This window comes from Sinocyclocheilus rhinocerous, unplaced genomic scaffold (assembly GCF_001515625.1).
Source record: "Sinocyclocheilus rhinocerous isolate Xijiao unplaced genomic scaffold, SAMN03320098_v1.1 scaffold541, whole genome shotgun sequence".
Classification (NCBI taxonomy): domain Eukaryota; kingdom Metazoa; phylum Chordata; class Actinopteri; order Cypriniformes; family Cyprinidae; genus Sinocyclocheilus; species Sinocyclocheilus rhinocerous.
This window is the reverse complement of record NW_015658519.1, coordinates 1,897,452-1,909,808: the sequence shown is the minus strand read 5'-3', so window position 1 is coordinate 1,909,808 and position 12,357 is coordinate 1,897,452. Positions and strand designations below refer to the sequence as shown.

Sequence of the window (12,357 nt, the reverse complement as noted above, 5' to 3'; positions counted from 1 at the left end):
ATCATTCTAACATGCTGATTTGCTGCTCAAGAAACATTTCTTATTATTATCATCAGTGTGGTGCTTAATATTTTGTGGAAACTTTTTTATAGATACAAAGTAAATAATAGAAATTTATAAAAGGCATTTATTTGAAATACATTATTGTAACATGTAAATGTCACAAAATGTCATATAATGTAATAGACTGCATCCTTGCTGAATGAAAAAAATACAAGTTAATGACCCTAAACCTTTTAACAGTAGTGTATATATGACCTCAAAGCTAACAGACTTGAACTGAAAGCCACAAAACACAAATTTTGACATTATGGGGTTTGTTTGGAATCATCATTTGTTTATTCTGGGTATGATGATGAGAGCAGAATCATACCAACAACTGTGTTCTAATAAATCCCACCCAGAATAATAAACAAAGAAAGCCTTGCAAGAAAAAGGGCCTCAAAAGCCACCCTCACAAGATCCCCAGCATTTGTCTTTTTATTTTCATCCACATTCACACAATTCACCCAAACACACCCAATCAGATTCTTCCCTCCGAGGCAACTCTAAACACCACTATGGATTTGAATTAGATTTGGAGACTAGATTATGAAAAAGAGAAAAGGGATAAAAAAAAACTCCAGAGTGTTTGTGATGGCCAGTTTATTTTTAAGTTTTTATAGCCTCACAAAAAAAAGTCCACCAAAATAATCAACAAGTCAAAAGGAGCAAAACAAGAAAAAACAAAAGGCTAGCTAGTGATGGTTAATGAAGACCATATGCCTACCTTCACTGGTAGCTGCATTCTTTGGAGCTTTGGTTGATGTCTGATCTGTACTTGAACTCAGGTCGGAGGAAATACTGGAACTGCCTTTCCCTAAAATCACAAAGAACACCCCAGGACACATCAGGACACCCAGAGCAACAACACCAATAGAGAATCAACATATTAGCCTCAAAAAGCAAAAGCCATAGAAAGAGATACTGTATGCAAAGAGCTTATATTTAGCATACTTACACATCTCTACATATACAATGCTCACAATACACAAAACACAGCATTAAATATCAAGACTTTATTTTATCTGTCAAGCGTGCATAAATAACATAAATAGGCCTATAATAAAAATGAATGCAACAGGGTTCACCAAATCTTACGATAAATGCCAGGCATTCTTTTTCTGTCCATCACAAACTTAGAATAACAAACCAGATGCCTCCCACAGAGACTCCCCAATGGCAGGGACAAGAAAAAAAAAGAAAGCTGAAGCTTTTTACAAATCACATTACGGAAAAACTAAATTTACTAAATTTGAATTAAGAGTGCAAGATGAGGTACCGTTCAGTTGAGTTGATCACATAAAAAATTCCATGTTATATAAAGATGATAAAAGTTACTAGAAAACTAGAAGCCAAAATAACTTTTTTGGTGATGATGACATTTTTTGGAATGCAACATGAGAAGTCTTTTATTTTATAATATCTGAAAAAGTTGATTCCAAATGAGGAAAGACACAATAGTAAACCTAAGCCTCATGTTTCTTTGTATTTGCAGTTTGATTAGTCGTGCTGATTCCACATTTATTTTGCCAATAACCAGCAGAACAAATGTATTTGTTTTTTTGTTTTTTTTGGATAACGGTAAACCTAAAACAACATGCCCTGGTGTGAAAGTTTCCTAAACACTCCTGTTTGTTTCAATGGCACTTGAGAGCATCAGGTCACATATGAGGCATGTTTACAGGCTCGATGAGAGAGAAAACACAACCCGAGTTCACATAAGCTTTTATTTTACTATAAATGGCCTGACTGATGGAGCTTCCACATGCTGAGCAAAAAATGTGTTTTGCTCTGTAAACAAACCTGTTTTTCACTAAATAGTCTTCTAGTGATATCACTAAAGACAGTTCAGGCCCGTTTTTTTAAATGATCAGTGAAATCAGTGAACCAAAGTGGAATCTGCTCAGACACTCACCTTGAATGCAATGTCTGGTTACATCATATGCATTGTTTATTGTTCATTGTCTCTGAAGAATGTGCTTCATTGCTAATGAGATTAATTGACTGAACGAACATGGCATTGATGGAATTCTACAAAGCTATTGCCATAGATGCTCCACCATATGATTCGCATGAAATTTGAAAAAATAAGCAAGCGCTTTTTATGATTATGGAGAGAACACTGAATACAGGCTTACTTTATGAGGAGCAAGATATTCATAATAAAAACAGTGTGGACTTTTAACTGATATCTTTTTATATGCAAGGTACAAATGTTAGATAGAAAGACTCTCTAAACCAGTTCCAAAGATTGCAGTGTTACAATTACATAAAAGCCTTAAACCAACCAAATAAGTTCTATGTTCATCTACAGTATGTGACTGAACACTTAAAAAATAAAGGCCCTTTTAGCATCCTTAAGACAATCATTGTATTATTTGGTGTTGGCTTGATTTATTTTGTTATTATTCACTATATGTTTGACTGGTTTCCTTTGGATAACTTATTTAGGTTAAAAAAAATGGTTGCACTGGAATAGATCCAGAACATCCTGATATTATTTTGAGGAAGAAAATATGGTATTTGACTGTGACTCTCTCTGTTAGAGGTTCATATTAAACATGAACAAACATTTGCTTTAAAGCATTCATGATGCATTAAATGCTCATACTGTATTGTTTGTAAAAACCAATGCTGAAAAACAGAAAAAAAATGAAAAACTGGAATTATTTAAAAACATCTCACAAGTGAGACTATAATACTAAGTATTTAATGCATTGAAGCCACTTAAATACCACTTAATGTGGAAAAGTGTATATTTACTATTTGTTGACTTACAAATTGCAGTTTTTAATGTAGTGCATTTGAATGAAACACAGACATCATCTTGTCTAATTATGTTTAATTAAATCAAGGGAGGTCCTAAGTAGAAATAGCTAAACTAATCAGTAGACAACATCAACTTTGTAAGGATCTCAACAGCGAAAGATAACAGCAAACATTGCAAAAGATTGTGATATGTGAAATACGTAAATTGGAGAGCTGCGTGTGGGGAGTTGTTGGTTTTCTCACTGAATGCCAGTCTTGAGGGCCAAACCTTGACCTTCCAGAGAAATCTGGTGTGCTTTAAAAGACCACAAGTCTCTCACGCAGCCAAGAACTCACTCTGTGAGAGCAAAATCTCTGGCATGAATGCTCATGGTTATTAGGACATGATCAGTAGCAACCTTCAACATTAATATTTTAATGGACACTGGACAGTCTCTGCCCTGATCTCTAATCGCTGTCATATTCCTATATGTTGGGGGAAAAATGCAGAAATCTGCCCACAAGCTAAAATGATGGTATGTGTTAGGCCATGATTCACAGCTTATTGAAGTACACACACCCTCTGTTGATGGTTACTTTAGTAAAACCATTGCATTGTGCACTCTGATGTTGGCACAGACTCATTTCTTATTAGCTCCAAACCTAAAGCTCTTTAGTTCTCATAAATCTGCTTTAAGAACAATGCTTCCTTTTTAAAGCAGCAACAAAATCTTCTTTTTGTCTGTGACAAAAGGTAAACAGAGAAGGCATTTCATGTGCATTTATACTTAATGAATTGGACAACAAAAATTAGATGTAAGGCACTTAATTATAAATATTTAGATTTATAGCTGGATTGTTAAGCATAAACACTAAAATTCTCAAACATTAAAAACAATGAATAATGTTACATTTACATTTGTTTTAGGCATGTTTTAAGTAGGCTAATGGTGACATTCTAATGTATGAATTCTATATTCCTATGCAGAAAATTAACTATTTAAGCACCAGGGCTTTCCTCGGTCCAATCTAGCTAAATGCAGTTCAAACAAATGTGGGAGAATTATAATTATTCTGACATAATATATATTTCTATTATATATATTCATGCGATATGTGTATTTAATGGCCTAATGCCAGAAACATCAGAAAGTCTTTTAACTGCAAGTTTAAAGGGTCCCTTAAAATGTATCAAAACCAGAAAATGACAAGTATGCTCTAAAATATAGTTGATACAAGAGATTTCTGCAAAGCTAGTGTTGCCCACAAAGAATAAGGGGGAATAGTGACGTTGACACAACTATGGCTGCTGTACACCGAGATTTAACAGTGGAAAAGCAGCATTGTGGCTGGCTGTGAGTTTGATTCTGGCACTCACCTTCACTCCCGCTCTGTTTCCCATTGTTCGCACCCATCCTGTGGAATGCATAATCTACCGTCTGCGCTCCGGAAAAGTATCCATATGCGTAAAACACATACGATTGAAGAAAAGATGTGATGAAAATCCGCCAAAGACTGCTTCCAGATACAGTTCGATCCTGTAATGCAACTAGAAAAGTAGAAATAATGGCAAAAGTCTGACCAACTATTATGCAATCGGTTAAAACTCAACGCAGTTCCACAAACGTCAGTTTTAAAACTGTATTGCTTCAGATACAGTGTTGGCTATGCATTTTCTTCATGTTAAAAGCTCTTCGTCTCCAGACAGCCAGTCATCCAAAGGAGAGACTGGAAACCAGATACTTGTTGCGTCAGGAGCACGCATACGCTCTTGCAGAATCTGTTACCATGAGTACATGAGAGTCTGCTGCGAGCGCGAGTCACTTTGACCTAATATCCTCCCTCTTTCCTGTACAGTAACGCAATGCTTTTAAAGCCACGATGTCTAATGTTGTGGCAAGCCGTTTTAACATGCATTGTTGAATGAAAACTATTTTTATATTACTAGTACATATTTTTAATTGCCTGTAGTACTTAGTAACTACTATTTTTTTCTATTTTACTATAGCGGTTCACTATATAGTAGTAGCCTGGGTATGGCAAGTAAGTTTATATTTATATAGTACACAATTAACTTCATACACAATGTTAAAGTGGTCATATGATGTTGCTAAAAAGAACATTATTTTGTGTATTTGGTGTAATGAAATGTGTTTATTCGGTTTAAAGTTCAAAAAACACATTATTTTCCACATACTGTACATTATTGTTTCTCCTCTATGCCCCGCCTTTCTGAAATGCATCGATTTTTACAAAGCTCATTGGTCTGAAAAGCGAGGTGTGCTCTGATTGGCCAGCTATCCAGTGCGTTATGATTGGCCGAATACCTCAAGCGTGAGACGGAAATGTTACGCCCCTCACAACTGTTGATGCCATGTCCAGCCGGAGCGACGAGACATAAACATTAAAACCCATTACAAACGAGGCATTTGTTGCATCCAGTAGGGACATAATTACGGATTATAATGACTTACACTGTCTTTTTACGCGTTGCGTTGCATCGCGCCGCGTAAACATAAAACCATGTCTGCATTTGTGATCGGAGAAATGACAAACAACAAGTGCTAACGTTAATCCACACTGCCCAAAACCCGCGTTTGAATCATCAGTGGCAAATCCTTAAAATGAAAACATACTTACAGTCTGTGAGTCAGAACAGCCGGAATTGTAGTCTACTCTACCAGGATCAGGAAACAGTCCTCCATAAAATGCACTGCACACATCTGAATATTTGGGTTGAAGTGTTCTGGAACAGTGTTGTAAATACAACTTAACCACTGATTTATAGTTGTGTCCTCTTTTGGAAGACCAAACAAAGTAGTTTCGCTTTCACAACGAAGCACACAGCATCTTCACGACATGGCTGCAGCGTCAACAATACTACAGCGAGAATAAAAGTTACGCCGCCTTTCTTTACGTGAACATTTGGGCGGCGTTATGCAAATCTTCCCACATCGTGACGTAGACATGTGGGGGCGTGTTAGAACGAGCCATTTTAGGTAGGCGTGGTTGACTCTTAATTTTTATAAAGAATATCTCTTTGGATTTGAGACTTTAGTCTTTGCAACTTTACAGATCTTCTTTATGAACCAAGAGCTTGTAAAGAAGCTTTCAAAGAAAAAGGTGTTACAAGCATCATATGACCCCTTTAAAGGTGTTACACGCATCATATGACCCCTTTAATTCAAACTGCTTTGTATAAAAGTGATTTAATAAAAGTGATTTTTAAAAGTCAGGTTACATAAGAAACCTTTTATTACAAAAGGTAGTGTCTAGTAGTGCCACGTTTTATATATATTCCATTAGTCACTGTACTTATCTCAATAAATTGACAACTAAATATTCCATTGCTACTACAATTGCAAATTGTCATTCATTTTATTAATGACTAATTTTGCTCAGACATTTTAGTTTTACTATTTATTAGTAGGCCTACTTATTTCTTAGATAGCCAAAAAAGTTCATATCTATAATTACAATTATTTATTAAAAACTCTCTAATGTAGCCTATATTCCAGTTGATACAACAAATTTAATCTCAGTGGTAAGATTTTGATTGAACAATAACATACTTATTCTGATTAGTCATTACATTATTATTTACTTGTCATCAGATAGGAAACAAAAAAATGCTACTAACCTACTACTGAACTTCTTATTAGTATAATAATAATAATAACAATAATAGTAGTAGTAAAATAGAAATAGATGCTAGTAATTTTAAAAGAATAAATGTTAAAACGGTTTGCCATAGTGGTTATTTTTATACAATGTAATGCAATGGAGGACTTAGTAAAGAAAATCGACTAATAGACTAAGAATATGGAATTTAGATGTCAAGTACATCTTCAAATTTACATGTAAAATACATCTTCAAAATATAAAATTCCACAATATCAATAGGCTACGTTTGTTCCTAATTTGTCTCAAGGGGAAATGAACAATAATTTGTATACTACTGCAACTCACTAACAAGTCACACAATTCATAACCTCCAAGCTAGGTGGCGACACAAACTCTTTATGACAGCACTACTTTCCTCTACTTCGTGGATGAAAAGCGTCAGCCCACAACAGAAGAGGCAGAACTTGAACCTGTATATGCTGTAAGTATTTCATAGTTTCCGGATAACTTCGCTTTTCTTCACTTAAACGGTCAACTGTTATCCTTCTCTTATTTAAAGCAAACAGGAAAAAATGTCACTGGTATGTAGAAAACCATGGCTTTAACCAAGCAAGCTGACAAGCCCACGTATTTATGAGCCGGTGTGTAAAAACAACGCGATAATCTGGGCACTGATTGATATTCTCGTAAGAATGTGTAGAAGGCTTTATGTTTATATATGTATTATCCAGTAGTGTTGCGCTAAAACCACGCCTTAGTGAACTTATTCATATTTATAGACCTTCTCATTTTAAGTACTATGATGTTTGTTTATTCTACTACTTAAAATAGTCCTGTATCTTGCTTTTGCTGCCATTAATGGTTTATTTTAAAAAGCGAAATCTCGGGAGGTCTTGTTCATCTCCGTTCAATTTTCTGTTTAAATCATACAAGACCCAGAAAATTCTAGATTTCAAACGCTTATGTTGATTTAAAGGAACAGTTCACCCAAAAGTGGAAATTTGCTGTATGTGTACCAAGACGTGGATGAGTTTGTTTCATCATCTGAACAGAGATGGAGAAATTTAGCATTACATCACTCTGCAGTGAATGGGTGCCATCAGAATGAGAGTCCAATCAGCTGATAAAAACATCACAATGATCCACTTGACTCTAGTCCATCAATTAAAGTCTTGTGAAATGAAAAGCTGAATGTTTGTAAGGAACAAATCCGTGGTTTATAATTAACATCTATATCTTAGATGGCCGGAGGGTGAGTACATTTTCAGCAAATTAAAATTTTTGGTTGAACTATTCCTTCAATTGTAATTTTCTATGTAAAACTGATTTTTTTAGGAATTCTAAGCATTAGCTATTATTCATAAATGTAGTATACAAACATACACATGTTGTCACAGTTCTGTGGTCATTATTTAAGTCTTTTTCTTTCTCATTCTGTAGGAATAATGTTCAACAGCAATGGCAACTTACAACACGCTGCAGGACCGGATCAGAGTAGCCAAGGAGCTGCTTGAGCGAGTGGACAAGATTTGCAGTCGCCAAGGCCGTGAGGTTGAGGGACGTGCTAAACTCTGCAGTAACCTGCGGGCTGAGCTCAAGTTCCTGCAGAAGGTGGAGGCCGGCAAGGTTGTGATCAAGGAGTCCCACCTGCAAAGTACCAATCTCACTCATCTGAGGGCCATCGTCGAATCAGCCGAGAATCTAGAGAATGTGGTGAGCGTCCTGCACGTGTTCGCCTACGAGGGCCCTGACAGCCAGAAGCAGACTTTGGTGGTCGACGTGGTGGCGAACGGTGGACACACTTGGGTGAAAGCCATCGGGCGCAAGGCGGAGGCGCTGCACAACATCTGGCAAGGCCGTGGCCAGTACGGAGATAAAAGCGTGATACGACAAGCAGAAGATTTCCTTGAGGCCAGTCGGCAGCAGCCAGTGCAGTACAGCAACCCTCACATCATATTTGCCTTCTACAATGGGGTCTCAAGCCCTATGGCTGACAAGCTCAAAGAGATGGGCATCTCTGTGAGAGGTGACATTGTTGCTGTTAATACAATAATCGAAGGTGGAGAGGAGGAAGAGGACGAAGACAGTGAAGACAAACATGGTTGTGTGGAAGAGGAAGAAGAGAATGAAGCTTTGGTTGAGGAAGAAGAGGAGGAGGAGGAGGATGATGATGATGATGACGACGACGACAGTGACGATACAGACCTCATGCACACCCGTGTTGATCGAGACACCATTGTGGCCAGCCTTGCCTTCCCCACTGAAGTGAAGGTGGACGTGTGCAACAGGGTGAACCTTGACATCACCACTTTGATCACGTATGTGTCGTCCCTCAGCCACGGCAACTGTCACTTCACTTTTAAGGAAGTGGTGCTGACAGAGCAGGCTGCACAGGAGCGCCAAGAGAAGGTCCTGCCCCGGCTGGAGGAGTTCATGAAGGGAAAAGAGCTGTTTGCTTGCCATTCTGCGGTTGAGGATTTCCGCGTTATCTTGGATACGTTAGGAGGCCCGGTGGAAAAATCCCGAGCGGAGGAGCTGCTAGCTAGGCTCAAAGTAGTTCCGGATCAGCCGTCTGAGCGCACACAACGCTTGGTTATGAGCTCAAAGGTCAACCGTAGATCACTGATGATCTTTGGGACAGGGGACACCCTGCGGGCCATTACTATGACTGCGAATAGCGGATTCGTTCGCGCTGCTGCTAACCAGGGTGTGCGATACAACGCGTTCATCCACCAACCGCGCGCACTCACTGAGGGGAAAGAATGGAGAGCAACTCCAATATGACTGAAGGGCTGTAAATGAGACATGTGTCAGGAGATTTGTGTAAGATATTGACAGAGATATATTGTATGAAGATGGTTAAAGTTATATATGATGCTTAAAACCAGACACTTGTGAGAGGCACTACTGTATAGTTCCAAATAAGTTGCACAGCTGGTTGGATATAGACACTCAGCAATCTTTATGTAAACTCAGTGAGCTCAGTGCCTCGAATGCATCATTTCAATGCAAAGCCAGCAGAGATGTCAAATGAACCAAATGTATGATTATATCAAAAATATAGTGTCAAAACAGTGTTTAAACAGAGGCATATACTTTCGTTTTCAAATCTCTTTTTTTTTCATTTTAGCTTCTTTTCACAAACCTGATTTTTCTTAGTTAATCTTGTTACATCCATTTTCACCAGAGTACCAAATAAACACTCTTCAAATGGCTTTACCTCATGATGAAGAATATCTCCTTGTGATTAATTGAAGACAAGTTATGTTGTGGTTTAACACATTTATAGTATTATCTTTTCAAAATAAATGCTGTTCTTTTGAACCTTTCATTTATTTAAGAATTCTGAAAGATATGTATCATGGTTTCCACAAAAATATTGAGCAGCAGTCATCAAGATTGATAATAATGTTTCTTGAGAACCAATCAATGATTTGTGAAGAATCATGTGACACTGAAGGGCTGCTGAAATTTCAGCTTTGTAATCACAGGAATTATATTTTAAAATATATTCAAAAAGAAAACAGTTATTTTAAAGTATAATAGTATATCACAATATGACCGTTCTTGTATTTTTTATCAAATAAAATGATATAAACTGCAAAACATCAAAAGACTGCACACTTTGCTTAAAATTAATATATAAAGAATAAGACACTTTCTGCTGGTGAATAATGTTTATTGTTAATATGAACTACACAGGTGTTTATTCTACTAGGACACCTGTGTGAACATGCGGAGAACTGATTTGAGAAATAGATCAATGAAAATGTCCTTGAGACCAAGGACCAATTAAAAATAATTGGAAAAAGTTCCTCAGAAAAGTAAAGTTGGCTCTAGCATCATTTATTTGCAGATGCCTCTTGTTATGATATGGTGCAGGTAATGAAATGAAATTCAGATTGAGATAAATATTTTATTTCACAAACTAACTAAACGTTTCTTAATTCTATTTGTTATGAAACTAGAAAGTTACTGGTATGACAGTCCAGCTCACCATCACTACGGGCTTCAGTAGGAGATCTGTATGTAATTTGTCAACTTCATAATCACATGGCAGTTTTAGTGGCTAGATTTTTTTGGGGGGTCCTCAGTCCTCAACCGCAGAATGGCACCTACTATAATTACATATATATAAATATATATATATACATTATATTACATTTGTAAGTCACTTTGTATAAAAGCGTCTGCTAAATGACTAAATGTACATGTATAATAACGCGGCTATTTCAATGAAGGCTACACATGCCTATTAAAAACGCACTTTGCCTATGTCTACTAATACTCTACTTTCTTTTTCTATTGGTCTCTGGAATTCACACACACACACACACACACCTTGCTACTTAGGCTAACCGAGACTTGTCATTTGCACTTATATATTGTTGCTCTTTTGTTAGTTTTGACAGCTTTTATTGTCCTCATTTGTAAGTCGCTTTGGATAAAAGCGTCTGCTAAATGACTAAATAAATTTTTTTTTTTAAAAAGCACATGCATTTTCTACTGGTCTTCCTGGCGGTGCTGTACAGTTATCCAGGAGACCTCTAGGCGGACAAGTTTCTTGTGGTAATGACATCGCAAAACATAACATTTTACTTTGAGTCTCTACTGTACACCCGGTACTGTAGACGTATCATCGACAAGAAGACGCTGGAATTACAGAAAGTTTTAAAACAACACTAATACTATATGTAGTTGAGAAAGACATCGGAGACGTAACCCATCGAGTTATGTGGCATTATTTAACACGTTCAGGTCTTAGCATATACGAACATTATTTTCTTTCTATTCACAAGTAAACTGGTAGTCTGTGTGAAGACCAAGACCAGCCAGCCGAAGCTGTCAGCAGTGCTGCTCCCTTCTGAGTCATGCATTGAAGCAAAACAAATCTGCTCGTAGCTGCAAAGCTAACAAGACGTCGAACACGCAAGTGCCCGTTCATTTGGTAAGTATCTGATTTGTACACACTTTTTCTATAACTTTTATTGTGATAGCACACTGCCATTAGTTTATTGTATTAGATGGTTTGATATACCACCACGTACTAAGTTCTCAAGTAGTTCGTTTTCTCTATTAGCTGTGGAGGGCTAAAGCCAAATCCTCCCTTAAACACGGAAGTGGCAGTTAGCGCGCTGCCAGTATTTAAATATAACAGGAAAATTAGTCGTGATTTTACTTCCAAGTGCCCGTGAACTACAGCAGCAGCCCCTCGTGCTTGTCATTTTGACACAACTGAGTTAGCCTGCTAGCTCACCAGCAGTCATTAGCTGTATCAATGAGCACTTTCTGAATGGTCGGGATTTTTGAATGATAGGACCCCGGCATTAGAATAACCTAATTCCCTCACTAGTTTCTATTGAGTGAATTAATACAATTCACCCAGGTGTACAGGTGTCAAATATCACGCGCATGTATTGTAGCCGTTGTTCAATTGTTATGGAATGGATCACGACCCAAAAGGCAAGGCAAGTTTATTTATGTAGCACATTTCATACACAATGGTAATTCAAAGTGCTTTACATAAAAGGAATTAAAATTATCATAAAAAATAATCACAACAATAAAACAAGGAAATATATTTTTTAAATAATCTAAAAAAGTTAGTTTGTTTATTTATTTGTCATAGAAATAAGTCCTCCGCAGTCCGCACCCTGTTCGTAAAAGATATCTGCACATACAGTTTCATTATAGCGACTCTAACAGCACATATTTTAGATTTTAAATGATGCTGCCGCATATAAAGGCCGTTGGAACCTGTGTAACTATTCATAAAATGTGACCCTGGACCACAAAACCAGTCATAAGGGTCAATTTTTTAAAATTGAGATGAGATGGGACATTATTTGGCTGAGATACAATTATTTGAAAATCTGGAATCTGAGGGTGCAAAAAAAAAAAAAAATCAAAATACTGAGAAAATCGCCTTTAAAGTTGTCCAAA

General features: G+C 37.0%; 3 protein-coding genes across 10 annotated transcripts in view; 2 read left to right on the top strand and 1 right to left on the bottom strand.

The window, feature by feature from the left end:
• The window catches only part of LOC107722558 (F-box/LRR-repeat protein 7-like), a 36,317-nt gene extending 31,782 nt beyond the window's left edge, over nucleotides 1–4,535 (bottom strand). The window contains exons 1-2 of the mRNA XM_016530952.1: nucleotides 4,169–4,535; nucleotides 770–859 (exon numbers count right to left, since the gene is read on the bottom strand). Of these exons, the coding sequence (XP_016386438.1) occupies nucleotides 770–859; nucleotides 4,169–4,205 (127 nt within the window). The 5' untranslated portion in view covers nucleotides 4,206–4,535. The remainder of the gene's footprint in view (nucleotides 1–769; nucleotides 860–4,168) is intronic.
• Nucleotides 4,536–6,818: 2,283 nt separating this feature from the next.
• Nucleotides 6,819–9,756, top strand: LOC107722560 (UPF0415 protein C7orf25 homolog). Of its 3 annotated transcripts, none has more exons than XM_016530953.1 (2): nucleotides 6,819–6,895; nucleotides 7,855–9,755. In XM_016530953.1, the coding sequence occupies exon 2, from the start codon at nucleotides 7,873–7,875 to the stop codon at nucleotides 9,196–9,198; it is 1,326 nt and encodes a 441-aa protein (XP_016386439.1). In that variant the 5' UTR covers nucleotides 6,819–6,895; nucleotides 7,855–7,872; the 3' UTR covers nucleotides 9,199–9,755. The 3 variants fall into 3 exon arrangements, with proteins under 3 accessions (XP_016386439.1, XP_016386440.1, XP_016386441.1); XM_016530954.1 differs by having other exon boundaries at nucleotides 6,831–6,899; nucleotides 7,846–9,756; XM_016530955.1 differs by lacking the exon at nucleotides 6,819–6,895 and adding an exon at nucleotides 6,906–6,995 and having other exon boundaries at nucleotides 7,855–9,756.
• Nucleotides 9,757–10,942: 1,186 nt separating this feature from the next.
• Nucleotides 10,943–12,357, top strand: part of LOC107722561 (ras-related protein Ral-A-like) — a 5,940-nt gene continuing 4,525 nt past the window's right edge. For 5 of the 6 annotated variants that reach the window (XM_016530958.1, XM_016530959.1, XM_016530962.1 and 2 more), the window contains exon 1: nucleotides 10,943–11,362. The gene's annotated coding sequence lies outside the window, so the exon portion shown is untranslated. The remainder of the gene's footprint in view (nucleotides 11,363–12,357) is intronic. The other variant, XM_016530960.1, reaches the window with a different exon arrangement.

Bases quoted from the DNA above. Each gene is read 5' to 3' on its own strand.
- LOC107722560 (XM_016530954.1), top strand. From the start codon at position 7,873: ATGGCAACTTACAACACGCTGCAGGACCGGATCAGAGTAGCCAAGGAG.